Source organism: Schistocerca gregaria, chromosome 10 (genome assembly GCF_023897955.1).
Source record: "Schistocerca gregaria isolate iqSchGreg1 chromosome 10, iqSchGreg1.2, whole genome shotgun sequence".
NCBI classification, from domain to species: Eukaryota; Metazoa; Arthropoda; class Insecta; order Orthoptera; family Acrididae; genus Schistocerca; species Schistocerca gregaria.
The window spans coordinates 149,341,739-149,359,795 of record NC_064929.1 but is presented as its reverse complement, the minus strand read 5'-3'; the positions used below and the strand labels follow the sequence as shown (position 1 = coordinate 149,359,795).

The 18,057-nt window shown below is 38.4% G+C and overlaps 1 protein-coding gene across 4 annotated transcripts in view; it reads left to right on the top strand.

Annotated features, from left to right (window-relative positions):
• The window catches only part of LOC126293598 (protogenin A-like), a 450,940-nt gene extending 434,282 nt beyond the window's left edge, over positions 1–16,658 (top strand). For 2 of the 4 annotated variants that reach the window (XM_049986876.1, XM_049986875.1), the window contains exons 19-20: positions 7,276–7,412; positions 10,701–16,658. In XM_049986876.1, the coding sequence (XP_049842833.1) occupies positions 7,276–7,412; positions 10,701–10,791 (228 nt within the window). In that variant the 3' untranslated portion in view covers positions 10,792–16,658. The remainder of the gene's footprint in view (positions 1–7,275; positions 7,413–10,700) is intronic. The other 2 variants (XR_007552316.1, XM_049986877.1) reach the window with 2 other exon arrangements.
• The last annotated feature ends 1,399 nt before the right edge of the window (positions 16,659–18,057 follow it).

Here is an 18,057-nt window from a genome sequence, read left to right as displayed (position 1 = left end):
ACATAAAAACCGATGTTATTCAATCTGTATATTGAGCAAGCAGTAAAGGAAACAAAAGAAAAATTTGGAGTAGGTATTAAAATTCATGGAGACGAAGTAAAAACTTTGAGGTTCGCCGATGACTTTGTAATTCTGTCAGAGACGGCAAAGGACTTGGAAGAGCAGTTGAACGGAATGGACAGTGTCTTGAAAGGAGGATATAAGATGAACATTAACAAAAGCAAAACGAGGATAATGGAATGTAGTCAAATTAAATCGGGTGATGCTGAGGGAATTAGATTAGGAAATGAGACACTTAAAGTAGTAAAGGAGTTTTGCTATTTAGGAAGTAAAATAACTGATGATGGTCGAAGTAGAGAGGATATAAAATGTAGACTGGCAATGGCGAGGAAAGCGTTTCTGAAGAAGAGAAATTTGTTAACATCGAATATAGATTTAAGTGTCAGGAAGTCATTTCTGAAAATATTTGTTTGGAGTGTAGCCATGTATGGAAGTGAAACATGGACGATAACTAGTTTGGACAAGAAGAGAATAGAAGCTTTCGAAATGTGGTGCTACAGAAGAATACTGAAGATAAGGTGGATAGATCACGTAACTAATGAGGAGGTATTGAATACGATTGGGGAGAAGAGAAGTTTGTGGCACAACTTGACTAGAAGAAGGGATCGGTTGGTAGGACATGTTTTGAGGCATCAAGGGATCACAAATTTAGCATTGGAGGGCAGCGTGGAGGGTAAAAATCGTAGAGGGAGACCGAGAGATGAGTACACTAAGCAAATTCAGAAGGATGTAGGTTGCAGTAGGTACTGGGAGATGAAGCAGCTTGCACAGGATAGAGTAGCATGGAGAGCTGCATCAAACCAGTCTCAGGACTGAAGACAACAACAACAACAACATAAAAACTATTTAAGAACTGAACCAGAAGATCAGAGAGTGTCTAAATTTGCAAAAGAGAAAAAAGACCACACTTGCTGTGACAGGAATATGCCACATATCCTATCAATGTGGAAATGTCTGTATTGGAATTACTGAATGATCAATAAACACCAGGATAACCAAACATAAGCAGAATTTCAGGTTGGGGCAGGTGGAGAAATCATCTGTGGTGGTGCATGCATTATGTGAGACCATCCATATAATAAAATTTGCTGACACGGTTTTTCTTGCAGTGCAGAAAAACTACCACCCCAGTTATTCAGGGAAGGTATGTAAATCCTCTATCAAGACTACAGCTTCCACAAGAAACAGAAAAACCTCAGAGTAACCAGTAAGAAGGTCCTGGATACCCATGCTGCAACAAATGACCATTGCAGGTAACAAGGGAAGAACCATAGCATTGGTGCAACAAAGCCAGCCACTCGTGCTGGGAAAATATCAGAAAAATCATCAAACAAACGTCGGTCGAAGAACCCGAGACGGAAGCTAACAGGCAGCCTGTCAAAAAGGGGGCCACCAGAAGCTCAACAATTATGTACATATAGCTTATTTAAAAGGAAAGTATGTCTATGTGCTGTGTAAATGGCTAATTACTTCTATTAAAGAATTCCTCTGTGGCATAGAATGAGTTGTTTGGGAGAAATATCTTCAGTGTACATTTGAAAACGCATCAGTATCTGTCAGATGTTTTATTTCCATGGGCAGATTGTCAAAGAGTTTTAGAGCTGCAGAATTCACTCTCTAGATTCATTAAAGGGTAATGCACATCCTGCGTGTGAATATCTTTATTGTTCTTGAACTCAGATGAGTTGTTCATAACAAATGCCATAGGTGAATAAATGCACTGTGAGGTTGCGATTAACATTCCCAGCATAAAGAGATGCCTTTGAGAGCCTCATAAAATTATTTTCTTGTGTCCAATGAATACTTTTTACCTAGCTGAGGAGTTGCTCCAGAATATTAAGCTGGAAGACATCAATAAATGAAAATATTCAAAATATGTTAACAGACTGATTTTATAACTGCAAGTTAATCATACGGCAAAAGTAGCTGACCGTAAACATTTTCGTAGAACTGCTGTATGGTTTTCTTCAGTTTAATTTTTCATCACTATGCACATATAAGAACTTATTGCTTTCTTCCATCTATTATCTTCTTTGTATACTAGGTTAATAGAGGGTGGTACGCTTTTGACCATACAAAACTGGGTGAGGTGCATTTTGTCAAACTTAAAGGCTAGCCCATTTGTGCGGAAGCTATCATTAACTTTGACAAATCACTATTTACTATTTTCTCTTTGAAGCTTCTTTGCTCAGCTTCAGAATAAGGCTTATATAATGTGCAAATGAGACTAATTCTAGGTCCTGAGTCAAATGCAAGAAGCAGATAATTAACAGATCAAGAATGTTAGTGGGCCAATAAGTTAATCTAGTGGGACTTATATTGTAATTTCTCCCCATGCAGATGATGTGGGGTCTCTTTTTGTACTACACAACCAACCTAGGTAACTTTCTCTGTTGTTACTTGTATAAGTTCTAAACCAGGTGTGTGGTGATCTATATATTTAATTAAAACTTCTCTTTTCTAACAGAATATTGTGACTGACACAATCTAGTGCCTTTGATAGGTCACAGAAGATCCCAGCAGGTGATATTTTGTCATTTGAAGATTTTATAATGTGCTCAGTAAATACACAAATATCGGACATAGTAAATGGTTATTTTTGAAATCCACACTATGATTGGCTAAGTATCCCATTACTACATAGGTGGGTGACAGTCCTAGAGTACATTACCTTCTCAACATCTTCAGAAAATGGTGCAAAGTGTGATAACTGGGCAGTAGCTATTGAGATCAATGGTACCAGTTCTATTTTCTTGTATACTGATGCATTAGAAGCTAGTCCCCAGCGACTGTTTTCTTGATATTTTTTGCATGCGGAGATTCTGAGTATTATTCTTTCTATCTCGAGTATTCTATTTGTGCGGTGCGGAACCATGCAGCACAAATCATCACTTTAAAATGAATCATGGCATATCACAGGAAATAACACAAGTCTCTTGCAATAATATTTGTAGGTTTTGTGAAGGCACAATGACTGTCCACAGACTTTCAATATTAAAAATATTAAGAAATTTTTGATATCACCCAAAAGTAATCAAATTGATAGAACTCACTATAATTATAATTATTATTATGTGCTATTAGACCCTTCTAGATCCGTATTATTTTTTTGTATTATTTTGAGCTTTTCCTCATTACAGAGGTTTATCTCAAACATAATAATTTACTTGGAAATTACAATATAAAACAATATCCGTTCTTAAACTATATTCTCAAAATATTTCTCCAGGTGTTTCAATCTTGTGTGTCTTCTTCCTCTGCACCCATTCTCCTCATTGTGTGCTGTACATTTTGGATCCAGTTGGTCATAGGGCGTCTTCTTCTTCTCCCCTCCGGTTCCCACTCCAGTATCAATTTTGGTATTCTGGTTTTCTCCATCCGTCGTACATGCCCGTACCACTGTAATTTCTTCCTATCCTTTACGTCATATGTTCTTTCTTTTATTTCCATTCTCCTTATTACTTCTGTGTTCTTTATCTTTTCTATCCTGGAGATTCTTGCCGATCTTCTCCAAAAGTCCATCTCTAGAGCTTGTAATTTTTTAATGTGCTTCATGTTAATTGTCCAGGTCTCCGTTCCATACAGAACCACACTCTCTAATATGGATTTGTATATTAATTTTTTAGTTCTGCTCATTACATTCCTGCTCCACAAGACTGAGTTAAGCATCCCAATGATCCTCCGTCCGCTACTAAATCTTTTATTGAATTCTGATTCTGATTTTCCCTCAATTTCTAAAATGGATCCCAAATAATAGAAAGTGTTTATCTTTTTGTTTTTCATTCCTTCAATGTATAGCTCATCTGAATCATTAGTCAAGTATTCTGTTTTTTTGGTAATTAATCTTCAAACCCCAAGTTTTGTGTGCTATTGCTAGTTGATTGCACATATAGTTAGCATCTTCCTCATCTTGTGCTACGACTACTTGATCATCAGCAAATAATAAATGATGTAGGTAAACTCCATCTCTTATTTCTAATCCCATACTATTACATTTACGAGACCATGTTCTAAGGCTAATATCTATATAGATTTTAAATAATGATGGTGACATGGGACAGCCCTGTAAAAGACCTTTGCTTGTTCTAGATTTCTGTGAAAGTTTATTACCAACTTTCACTTGGCAAATGTTATCTTTATACATCTGTTGTGTTATTTTAATCAAGGAAGGGTTTATGTTTGCCATACGTAGTGCTCTCCAAAGTAATTTTCTTGGAACAGTATCATACGCTTTTTCTAGATCTATAAAAATTAATCCTATATTTTTTGATGTTTCTCCAAAATCTGTCGTAATGTGAAAATATGGTCTACACATGATCTCCCAGCTGTGAATCCACATTGTTCTTCTTGGGTTCTAAAATCTTTTTCCAATTTGTTTTTAATTACTTTCGCAAAAATTCTCATTAATGTGTTTGTAACATGAATTCCTCGATAGTTTGAACAAATTTTGCGATCCCCTTTCTTAACTATTGTATTAATGTAACCTAGCTTCATCTCGTTGGGTATTGACTCTCCATGTATCATTTTGTTGAATAGCTGTGTTATCAGTTTCACAATTTTGTCACCACCATATTTCAGACACTCCAGATTGATATTGCCTGGTCCCGGTGATTTACCATTCTTTCCTGTTCTCAATGCCTGAAGTACTTCACTTTCTAAAATCTGGATCTCATCATCTTCATGTTCTTTATCTTCCCCTGTTCCTTCTTCTAGATATTCTTCTCTGTCCTCATTGAATAATTTTTGGAAATACTCTTCCCATTCCTTTTGTGTTATCAGTTGGAGATTAGTTTTGCTTTTTGTATCCTGTCGAAGCCCTTTCAATACTGACCATGCTTCTTTTGCTCTCCCAAATCCTAATTTGCTATTCACCTTGGCACATGTTCTTTCCCATGCTTCATTTTTTGCCATCCTTATTTTTTTTCATCACTTCATTCTTCTTTTCCTTGTATATTGATCTTGTTTCTTCTGATTTATCATTCAACCACTGAAGGAACGCATTTCGTTTTTCTCTTAACGAGGACCTCTAGTTCCTCTGACCACCACTCTGCTGCACGGTCGTGGTTGCTATCTTTTGTTACCCAACACCTCTGTTGCTATGGTTTTCACATTAGCTTTTATATAGTCATATATTTCCTCTTTACTTCCTTCAAATGATTCAACCAGTTTCCTTTCCATCCTGGCCGCAAAGAGTGTTTTGATACTTTCGTCTTGTAGGCTGTCAATATTAAAAGGCAAATTTTCATCTTTCTCAGTCTGGTTCGTTTTATTTATGTTACTTGTACCACTCCTTGCATTCTTCCATGGCCAGAAAGACTTCATTTTAACTAGATAGTGGTCTGATCCACACTGGGCTCCTCTATAAGATCTGACGTCTACTGCTTTGAAACTACTTGTTTGCCTAATGATAATATAATCTATAATAGAATGAAGTTCTTTGGTGTTCTTTTGCCAAGTATATTTATGAATGTCCCTATGTTTGAAAAATGTGTTGGTGATTTTTAGATCAAATTGTTCACAAATTGCAATCAATCGTTCCCCATTGTCATTATATTCGTCCTCTCCATGTTTTCCTACTACTCTACAAGATTCTCTAATTCCTACCCTTCCATTCAGATCTCCCATGATAATCAGTTCCTTTCTTCTTGGGATTTTTTCAATAGTCTCCCTGAGAATGTCCCAAAATGTATCCTTCTCCTTATCTTTTGTGTCGTTCGTGGGTGCATATACGCCAATAATCACAACTTCCCTAGCAAATAATGTCATTTCAACAGTTATAATACGTTGATTGATGAATGTCCAATTTGTGATTCTTCCTTTCCATGATTTCTTTATCATAATGGAGACTCCTGCTTTGGCTCTTACTGCTTTTGATACCCCACTCCAGGTATGTACATAATTATCCAGTTCTTCTTCTCCTTGGCCTTTCTTCTTTGTTTCAGAGAGTACGACCACATCCATGTTGAACATGTCAAGTTCTGCAGGCAGTAAATATATTTTAGTGGAAATACCTTGCAGATTCCAGCATCCAAACATAATTTTCCGTTTCTCATCGCCAGTTCGTCGTCCAAAGTTCCAATTTTTCCGAGGCATATTATTAAGTTTTTTAGCATTTTTATGTTTTTATGTGAGTGAGGAGCTGGCCCACTGCATAAGCCCCAACCCAGAGGACCAGGTAATTTTTACTCAAGGTTTTCTTCCTTTAGCCTTTGATAAGCCAATATCATACTACAAGGCAGCAGTTGCTAGTTTTGGTCCACCCCGGGTATTTTATTTCCCCGGTACCCACCATATCTGGTGAGCATTCCCCTATCCGCCACCTGGGGAGGTGCCCGATGGGAGACCAGCAAACTCCACACGGGTCTAGATCCGTCAAAGGTTTATGATTCAATTTACTGAGTCTGCATGCAACTCTCAATTTTTCTCCATGAAGTGTCGCTCTCTCTTCAGTACATTTTGTTCCTGTTTTCTTTACAGATTCGTTCTCTGGCTGCACTTCCCATCTGTCAATTTTTTGCTGTATGAGTTTCTGCCTGAGACGTCCAGGGGATTTATTTATATTCTCACTATATCTTTTTTTGCTTTGCATTATCTGGAGTATAATTTTCAGTCGTTACATGTGTGTTAAATATTGTGGGCAAGTCTATCTGCCGAGTGTGTCCATACATATTTTTTATTTTTTTTTTAAATTTTTTCCCCCCCCCTGATGCCTGCCATGATACTGGACAATTTTTCTGTCGTTTTCTGGGATTTTAGTTGGTAGTTGTTTCATTCTGTTTGGATTGAGAATCTCTAAAGTTTTACATTTCACTTTCTGAATGTTGTTGCTGCTGCTGATGCTGCTCCTGCTGCTATTGACAGCTTTTTTAGTAGTAGTCGCAGTAGCAGCAGGAGCAGCAACAGTAGTGTTCTTAAGCATATTTAATTATTATTCAGTTAGTGGTGAAGTGTGTTTTTTTCCATGATCATGTAACTTTGTCAGAGGGGCCAATACTAGTAAAACAAAATTATAAAAAATAAATTTACTTGTCAATTAAAGAATATGCACAGTATTTTGTGGAAATGGGTGATGTGAGAAGAGCTTCCACTCACTGGTGAAAATTAAATGTTAGAATCTGACACACTTTTTTTGTGATGCATCTTGCATATGATACCCTGTTGTGTCACATTTTCAGCAACCTACTGCTAAATGTGCACCCCCCTCTGCTGTTTCAGTACAAATGTGGAGACAAGGGAGGTGCATCCCTGGGGAACGAGGGCCTTCAGGCGGGGGCAGGTGCCAGTGCGGTTGCGGGGGTGGGGGAGCGGGAACAGCTCCTCGTGCAGCACGGATCCGCCACCAGCGACTCTGTGTAAGTCCCAGCGCACGTTGTAACTGGATGCAGAATTAATTAGTCCTGTAGCTGCCCAAGGTTTATTAAACATTTTACTCTAGTGGCATATTAGGTTTTACTTTTAAAGTGCCCAATGTTTTCACAACAGTGTTGCGGAGTTCTTCACTCCCGAGACAGGTTCTATGCAATTCTCACCTCTGGTCTCCCCTGTGAAAGACTCTTCATCTCTGCAGAACAACTACAACATACATCCATTTGAACCCACTTGTTGTAGTGAAGTTTTCGCCACCCTGCTACTACTTTTATCTCCTACAATTGTTTCCATTAGCAAATTAATTATTCCTCTGCACCTTATGATGTATCTTATCAAGCTAAGCAATCGCGAAAGCATTACGAAGATGATAGGTAAACTCCAGTGGAAGACTTTGCAAGAGAGACACTCAGTGGCTCGGTACGGGCTTTTGTTGAAGTTTCGAGAACATACCTTCACTGAGGAGTCGAGTAGTATATTCCTCCCTCCTACGTAATCTTGCGAAGAGACCATGAGGATAAAGTCAGAGAGATTAGAGCCCACACAGAGGCATACTGACAGTCTTTCTTTTCACGAACTATACAAGACTGGAATAGAAGGGAGAACCAATAGAGGTACTCAAGGTACCCTCCACCACAGACCCTCAGGTGGCTTGCGGAGTATGGATGTAGATGTATATGTAGATGGCTTTAGGTTTGGTGAATGCTCGGAGAGCACTATCTGCTATTGCACGTAGTGCAGACGATGATGTACTGAGAAGGTGATATTATGGAACTGAAATGTTTTTTACACTTAAGAAAAGGCTGTATACAGAAGGATAAGAACACACTGTACATCACTATGTGCTGCATATAGCAAAGGAACAGTTCTGACAAGGGACCCCCGAGTGCAAGTCCGCAAGTTCAGTCTTAGTAAGACTCATTTGAAAGTGTTTTTAAGAATTCTGACAGGAAAAATAGTAGCTGTGTATGACTCACCACGGAGAAGTGTCCAGGAGGTGCAGGGATCAACATTCTAGGAGATGTTTTTATTACATTACATTTCATGAAATGGGCACTGTCAACATTCGAGATATGTTCAGAATAAACTGTGAACACCAAATGAAAAGTGGTACACCACAGTCGTCACTGAGGTTCGCACCATCGAGATCGAAGGCGAACTCCTAGGAAGTTGTGAGTTGTGCAGAACATTTAGCTAGGTATCCATTCTGAAAGAACACATATAGAATCATATCAATGTGATGGCGAAGCTATCCTTTAAGATGTAGCTGCAGATGTGCAATAATATGTATTAAAAAAAAAAAAAAGAAAGAAAGCTTCTCAAAGCTGAATTTGTCCAGTGGTTCCAGGTGGTACAAACTACAATGTCACACACTTGTCAGGAGGGGCAGTTTGCTGTGCAGATTATAATTTTTATAAGAAGACTGGGAATCGAGCAAATACGAGTTATTCTCACTAGCTATTGGCCAAAATCAGTGCACGTTCCATGTTGTACTCCTCTTACAAAACCCATTTTCCCACTCTTTCTTGCTGTGATGTAAATATTCCCTGCTGCCCGTGCACACCAGGAACAGTCACAGGAGGCAAAAAACCTCCAGTTTCTCACAGCACGGTAAATAACTTTCCAATCGATTTACCGTCCAAACTAATGGTCGGCATAATTATATATGAATGTGTTAAGATATCGATGTTTGTTGATCTCAATACAACTCTCTTGGTATCTCTAATTTCCGGGGTTCCATTCATACGCATTTCCTCTTCAAATCCTGACTGGTCTGAGTAGAAAACAAATTCATTACTGATTGATGAAATAAATTTGTTTATCTCACCTACAGGTTTTTGGGCCAATTCTGCAGTTTGCTCTGCACCGTCAAGTTGACACTTTGTTTGAAATTTCATTATCTTACAGGTTCCAATTCTGTAGTACTGTTTGAAGTTACGAAACCATTCACTGCTTCCCTCAAAATCACTGTAATCTATGTCACGCACAGTTTGACATGTGTAACATAGTAGGTCACTGTCGTGCACATCCTGTAAATTGTATCGAGCGTTCTCGAAATGTGCAAACTCGAGCTTTTGTAACATGTGTGCCTTGACCCTTGAATATCCGTAGTTTCTCGAATGTGTTACACGGTCATATTTCTAAAGACGTATTCAAAATTTGTTCTGAATTGCTTTTTACTACACTGCAGATCATTTCCATACACGTAATTATGTGTAGTACACGCACCTTGCACAATGTTTGTCCCTCACTATGTTTAATTGATGACAGGATTGGTGGCTCCCTGTCTGAAAAGGATGATAAACTATGTTGTCGACACATATTTCAGTATCACTTTGCCTCGTTAAGCATGTATCATCATCACGTACACTGTCCACACTGTTGAGCATATACGACCCCACCCTTTCCACTGATCCACTGAATCGTCAAGCAGAAATGCTAATATTTCATCTGCTCTTTCTAACTGTTAAATTTTTTTGGTTCCTTTCTGTCAAAATGTCAAGTTTGGCAGCTGTCGTTGTAGATATAGTGCAAAGTTTGCTTTGTTTATCATTGCCATTGCATGCTCTGTATGAGTAACATTAGCACTGTAGCTCTGTTGTGAGTTCTTCATCGGCTAAGCAGTTCAGCTGCACTTCATAGCTTCATGCTGTGCTCACCATTGGATACCTCCAGTCACATCCCCCTGTTGCCATAAGCAGCTATTAATGCGGTTGCACGATAGACAATATGTAGTGTGTCAAATGCTATAAACATCATTTGCCTTTTGTGACCTCGCACTCGAAGTGGTTCTTTTGAGACTTTGATCAGCATGCCAGTGCAGCCTGTCATAAAGCAGCAGCACTCCCACAACCCAGCAGGCAACATCACTATCTTCTCCAGTTTCAGCTGTTGAAGAAGAATGGACAGTCAGACCTCCACAGAGATTCAGAAACCTCGTTGAACATGTATGCAGTAGAGTTCACTCTGTTACAAAGGTGAAGGGTGGGCACACCCTACATTAATATCCACTAACATGTATCTGGGTACTTTTTGTCTGATATATATTGTGTGTGTGTGTGTGTGTGTGTGTGTGTGTGTGTGTCTGTGTGTGTGTGTGTGTGTGTGTGTGTGCGCGCACGCGCTTTATCTCAAAAAGGAAAGCTAATAAAGTTTTCAGCCTCATTTGTGCACCTGTTGACAACTTGACACCTTTACTGTTTGGTGTGTTATTTTTAGAATGTCATGTAGGATAGATAACCACAAGCAACTGTTACCAACTTATCTTTTTGCAGTGCGGCGGACACTTCAGCTGAGGGGTCGGTTGTGGACACGACACAGGTGACCCTCCTGGGCTCCGACATGGCGTCAACGACCTCAGAGTAGGCGGTCGGAACCAGCCACTCCGTGTACGGATGCGGGTACATGCCACACGATGCTTCCTCCTCCTCCTCCTCGCATTTCTTTCTGCCGCCGGCACCGTTGTGCGTACTTCCCGGAAATTGCACACTGTCGCCGTCAGAGAGGGAGAGGTGTGGTTTTGTTTTCTAAAGTTTAAGTGACGTGTATTATACAGCGTAGTGTTAAGGGTAGCGTATTTATAAATGTTTAATTTGTACAATGTTTCTCTTCTTTGCTTTTTGCCATTTTTTTCTGAACGTAGTACGGAGTGACGGAGCAGAAAAGACAAATTTAATTTTCTATAAAAAAATTTAAAAAAGTGACAACACGATAGTGTCTGGGAATAAATTACTCGTACGGTGATATTAGTATACTTTGCCTAATTACTGTAAAGGAAGAAAAGTAATAGTGGAACAATATTTAATGTAGCGACCCTTTTTATTTTGTTATCGATTTGTCGGGAGCTGCTGCCCGTGTCGCAACTGCACCACAGTATGCGCCACTGTCAGTTGGCTGCGAGCGACTGTAAAAGCGACTGAAGCGTAGCTTGCGAGACCAAGATTCCTCTTTATTTTTTATTTGTCAGTAGCAGTGTAGCTACCGTTGGTCACTTTAAGTGTCTCGCCTAGTAGTTCTAACCAGATAAAAGTATAAACAAACACTATTGCTGGTTCTGTATGACACAGATGTCCTGTGTGCAAATGAAAAAAAAAGAAAAAAAAAGAGAATCAATTGATGGTACCTGAAAATAACTCTTCTTGTAAAAAATGTAACAGAAAATTATAATACAAAACGCTGTTTAAACCGACAGGTTTTATTACATTTCCATGTACACTAATCAGTGTCTAGAATAGTTTCCAAGTACAGTAGTTATTCTGCATTCCATTAGATGTCATGCGGAGGGAACAAATTGTTGCACCCTTTGATAGACTGCGTTTTATAATTTCTTGTGATTATTTCTATTTGTGTTGCTGATCAAAAACTCCTGTAATTGTATCAGGTGCTTTGTGGCCAATAATTGTAATGGTAGTCTGAGCCCAAACAGTTTTCACTTTTCTCAGAACATTGAGAAAGCCTGGAATAACATAGTGTATTATTCACCATTTGTCCCTAGATTAATTGAATCGCTGACCCACAAATGACACACTATCATCCAGGTTGATAGCCCGAACTTGAAATTATACACATGGGAAAAATACTGAAAAAAATTTGGTTCTCTCTTCATTAATTGATACAGTAAGAATGGAGAGTTCCTTTTTAATATGCACCAGAAGTGGGTGGGATTTATAAGGTACCTCTCTTTAGCCGAAGTCTTCCAGAATACTATCTGGCTATCTCGTTCAGTGTCCAGTATCTCTTTGTGTGTAAACGTGTGTATCAGATCCAGGCTCTGTGAAAGAGGAATTGTTATGAGTTTGATTCATTGCAGAACTCTGCAGGATTTAGATGTTGAGCTTTGGATACCTTGCTCTAACTGCACAGTACTTCAGCAGAGATGAAGGCTGTTCACATTTTTTGTGTAGCCTGGGTCAGACCTTTTTTCAGATTCAAGATAGTGTTTGTAAAACAGTTTTTAGTTTTGATTACTGAATATAAGATAAGAGCTACTACAACACTGTTTCAGTGTTTACATGGCAGTACACAAACATACACTCTTAATTTTTTTAGTTGTTACATGATTTTTGCTTACTCCATGCGACATCTCTCTTTAGTTGGTAGGGACTTCATAAGTGTGTACTAAGTCATCAGCAACACAAATGAATCTGTGTCATGTTATCAAAGGGAAAACAGTTTGTTCTCACTATCTGCAAATATAGATCTTCTACTCAGACTGTTCTTCTTCCCTTTTTCAAAAAAACAAAATCATTGCTTTATAACTGTAAACACAGGGTGAAACTCTCCTGTTTGTTATTGATTTTTATGGAGATTTTATGGAAATTTATAACATTTTGGGGACCACCATAATTTGTACATCCCAGCTTTACCATGCTGCTGTGGCAGTCACCAACAATGTATGGAGACTTATTTTTTTGATCAGAGAAATTACAGAATTAGCAGAAACTTTTTGACTTTAGAAGTCATTTTATTGATATCATGCACTCAGTGCACCCCACTGCTAATTATTTGGTCAGAATACCTTTACACGAATGAATCTTCAGTTTTCATACATTGTTACTCTCATTCTCAATCTCTGTCTAAAATTATCTTTACTTGAAAATATTTTTTCATTGGCTTTGTGTGATCTAAGTTGAATTTCTCAAGACTGTCAGAAGCGCACAAGCAAAACAGAAGCACCCCTTATTAAACAATGCCAATTATTTAGTGAAATTCCTCTACAGTTACTTAAGAATTTTTGCTAGCTGTGGAAAGTATCTCAGTGGAAGCTTTTCTGTTGTCTAAGCATACCATTGTCAGTCACATCACTTTATACTTCTGGTGATGTTAGTATTCATGTGACTAGTTTTTAGTGGAGATTTCCTGTATTCTTTAGCTTGTGCTGCCAATGTCTATAAACAGCAATAATTTGTATTTTCTCTTATGTTCTATATTGTCAAAACATCCAACAGAAAGTACTTTATGTAATGGAAACATTTGTTGTCATATGCTTCTTTTTGTAGAATCACTGGTGGTCCCTGTCATAGATTATATGTGAAAGCAATGCTTTAACCAAGTCTGTTCTATTCAAACACTGTATATTTTTGTGTCATTTTTGTTTTGCACTTGAACAGTGGAATCAGTGGCAGACAAAGCACTGTGTAACTAATACTAGCATCATGACAATATAAAATGTTATCTCCTAAATTGCTACACACTTTCACTGTGTAGTGTGTGGCAACAGTTTTGAAACTGAGTAAATATCACATCCTTTCGTAAAAGTATCACACTCTGTTTTGAGTAAAATAACAGTCAACCAGACAGGATTCTGAATAGTGTAATCTCTGGCATGAAGTTGTGTGTAATTTTGGTTCTTTCTATTTTGTTACACTTTATGACAAATTATTCTCGCTAGCTCGGCAGACTCTGAGACTGTATTACAGAAAAGGCAATTTATTGCAAGGAAGTTGTTATTGAATGTACTCATTGGTAATGCCGACTCTCCACATTACTTTTGTCCCTATTATTTTGTCACATTGCCTTAAGTGGAACTTACTTTTCTCCTATATCCCAGGGTCTTCGCACTGTACTCACTAATATTATGACCGAGTAGTCTGCCGCCTCAGATCTGTACCGCTTGTGTTACTTCTTCTGTTTATTCAGTATTAAACACCTTTTTTTTTAGTGTAGCGTTGGTTGGAGAAGAAATGCAGAGAGGATTTATTTCCAGTTCCGCACACAGTTTTGGATATAATTTACAGCTCGTCTCGTAACATCGTGTTAGTTCCTGGGAGAGCACTGCTGTGTTTGTTGGCAGTGACACTGGCACTGCAGAAGGTTGTGATTTTCCTATGTGAAAATAGAAGTTTTATTTTGACAGAAAATATGCCAGGCATGATATTATTATTGACTTGCAGGGACCCTAGTTACAATGCTGGTAAAAACTTTAAAGACACCTTAAAAGGACCAAACACATTCTACTTACTACTATATTTATGGACGTAATACTGTGCAGTAGTTCAAACCAACAAAAATGAAGCCCACGACAGTTGGTCTCTGTCGGTCGTTACTCCTCGATCGATTCATCCTAGTTGTGTGTCTGACAGTCCGTGACACCCTTGAACCACTGCCACTGTGCTTCTGTAGCTTAACTTGATCATTTGTCTCACGAAGCATGCGTGTTTCCCATTTTATCATATACTGTTTTAAGTACCACATAAAGTAATATATGGTGGCTTCTAGCTGTTACTCACCAAAAAGCTGTGTATCAGGCATGAGTAACCACACATTCATCCATCTATGTGCTATTGCAGGGATATTTAAATTATTAAAAATATATATTTGGTCCAATCAGAAACTTTTATAGGCACTACTGGTTTTCATGCTTAAGTCATTATCTGAGAGTTGGCGTCCACTAATAGATCAGGAGCCGTAACAGGAAGTCTTCAACATTGAATCAGTCACAGCTGTAGAAGTATGCATTGGGCACTGAATTATCATTATTATTATTATCTGTAAGTAAATATTATTCATTCATTTCCACCACTATATGACAAATTAAAAAATACTGAAACTGGTAGAAACATTCCAAAAGATCATCATCTCATCAATGACAGTTCATACTCACAGCGTTCTTCTTTACACTGTTGTCCTGTAACTTTTAAATAAGATGACACGAAGATTTGCTACATGTGACAGAGTGGTCTCTTTTTTATGCACTTTAATTGTCCTGGAATGCATTACCAAATAGCGTGATTTTTCTGGGAACAGCTGCACTTGATTGTTTTTATATTTTTTAATTTGTATTTCATTATTTGCGGCTGCTTTCAGAATCACAGCCATAAGTGATTGAGTGGGGCTTTCATTCTGGAACTGGTTGCAAAGCATTAAATTTAAGTAACTAAACTTTTTTCTTCTGATACAGTGGAGAAGATATTACAAATAGTAAGAAATTTGAAGACGGTATGTTTTCATGGACTTACCTAAAGTTTTTTATCCAGCACTATACAACTTGTGTTCCAGAATATGTCTCCATTTCCGGTTTCACCTTCCTCAATCCATGTGCATTTAAATTCAGCTTGCAGATTACTTTTACCCCACCCTTGGCATACGTATGCTCCCTCCTAGGGAATCAGTTAGTAATGCTGGAATTTAACTGTTGCAGCTCTGCAGGCTGCCTCATGGCATTTCTGTGCAGTCAAGTAATGGGCGGTACACATCTCTGGCGGCATTTCTACTTCATTTTCGAGCATTCGGTACCTGTTCAGCATAAATCTGCACGCTGTACTGACAGATCTACCTCTCGGAGCACTCCGTTGACAACCTCACCTTCTCCGCTCCCACCACAACACCGCTCTCCCGCTCCTGGCAGTGTGCGATTGCCCCTTCCCTTCCCTCCCTACAAACTCCTGTTCTTTCAGAAACAAAGCCTCGGTACTTGAATCGTGTAAAACTGTTTCACTATGGCCGAGAAAAAATGTCTTATTTTTGTGGTTATTTTAGTAGTTATTCACTAGTATTGTAGTTACTGTAATTTACTGTTACTCTCTTTGTTATTGTAGTTGTCATAATTGTGAAGTCGTAACTTTTCTTTGCTAAGATATTTTTTTGTTGAAACTGAATTATCCTTCCCCTATTACCATCGTTTAGTTAGTGGTTAAGGCCTCTACTTTGATTATCGTATCGAGATGATGTCGGTGTGGGATGTGTTGGTAATGTGAAAAAGACGGGCATCGAGTCGGCAGGGATACTTTGCACGACACACCCGAATCCCAAATACTCACGTGAAGTAAATGCTTGACCGGAGTAGTTTCTGTGTGCAGCTAGGCCTAACGGTGCATTTTGATTGAATCGCATTCCCATTTGACGGTGCGGAGTGGTGCTACCCACACTCACAGCCGTTAAGAATGATGCCGTGCAAGTGTTGCAAAATGTGACCATGTTGGCAGGGATGTTGGTGTACAAGTAAATACCGAGTAGTTCTTATGCGAGACACTCCGCGTCGGGAGAGGACAGTTACTGTTGTCTGCTGCCAATTTGCTTGCAGGTCTCAAAAATACTATTGTTACAAAGTGCAGTGCTTGCCACAGTTTTATGATCTCTCTTTCTTGTCCTGAAAAGGATGCATCATTTGAGTTTTGAGTACTACATTTTTCTCAGTGCTTTTTTTTATCTGTATTATTTTGTTGTTTTCATTTTTCAGTCTCTGTCTTTATGCCTATAAGTGAATGTCCAGAACATAAATCAGCACTTTTAAGGGGGGGGGGGGGGCATTTTGCCCCCCCCCCCCCCTCTCTCTCTCTCTCTCTCTCTCTCTCTCTCACACACACACACACACACACACACACACACACACACACACACACACACACACACATATATACACGGTAGTTCAGTACAACTTGCTTGAATCTTATAAAGTGAGAGTGCTAGGCGTGGTAGTTCTCTCTGGTTTACTCAGGGTATTCAGTACAAATCTAATGACGAAACTACTGCACGTAACCATCACATAATGAACAACGATATCCACACATGGAAAGAATTTCATGAGGAGAATGATGGAATCTGTAAATGGCAGCAAGCATTTGGTATGTAATTAAACTGATAATTAGCAATGGCACTCTTGGATTTTTCTATTTACAACTTGGCCTGTGAGATTAATGAATGGTTCAGTCAATGCAACAGAGATTGTGGTAAGTGGTAATATTCATTGTTTCCCCAGAATTCTCTGTTAAATACACCAAAAGTCTCTTGTGTAGTACAACACCCTGGATTCATTGTTCTTCATCAACTCAATTTTTTTATAGGGTCTTGGTTACATATTGTTCTTGTTTGTATCTCCTAAGTAGTCCATATCACAGTGTCCTGTTTTTTCCTACTCGTCGAGCATCAGTTATTTATTTGTTTCGATATCCATCTTTTGCTCAGTCTTTGTTCACTTCCTCCTCCTCCTCCATCTTTGCACCTTATATTTTTTCAGAGGTATTCCTCATTAACTCATTCTGTTAATGTGTTCGTTCCACACTGTTCTGTTGTCATTGATTTTACTTACTAATTCATAGACATTCAGTTCGTTACTAATGTCTTAATTCTTAATGATGTCTAATCTTTCACACCATTTTACCACTTTTTAATCTCATTTGTACTGCCTTATTTTTTCTCTCTTGTCATTCATATCCACCATTTGTATCCTGTTATTTATAACCAGAATCTTATAAAATTTTAATCATGTATCATTCAGCGTTTTGTTTTTCAGGCACCTATCGATTGTTCTGCATGTATTTGAGAATTTTTCTCTGTACCTCTACTACCACACCTTTTTGGGTTATATTGTTTATGTTTTCTGTCCAAAAAATTTCATTTTGTAAGTGGTCATCTTTTTCAGCGAAAAGTGTGGCATCGCCTGCATGAAATGTTGTCGTTATCCATTTGAATACCTGCATAAAATGATCTGTGTCACCGTCTGTCATCTTGCGCTTTCTGTCATGGTTGTATTCAGCATGTGCTCCAACCGCAGTACTCTGCAATTTCATATAATTTCACTTTCTTATACTGACCAACTGACATGACATAATAACTTAAATTCCCTTTTTTTCTTTTTTTATTCCATATTTTTTCAATGTGCCTTATCTTATTTCCATGTTGTCTTTTCTCTGG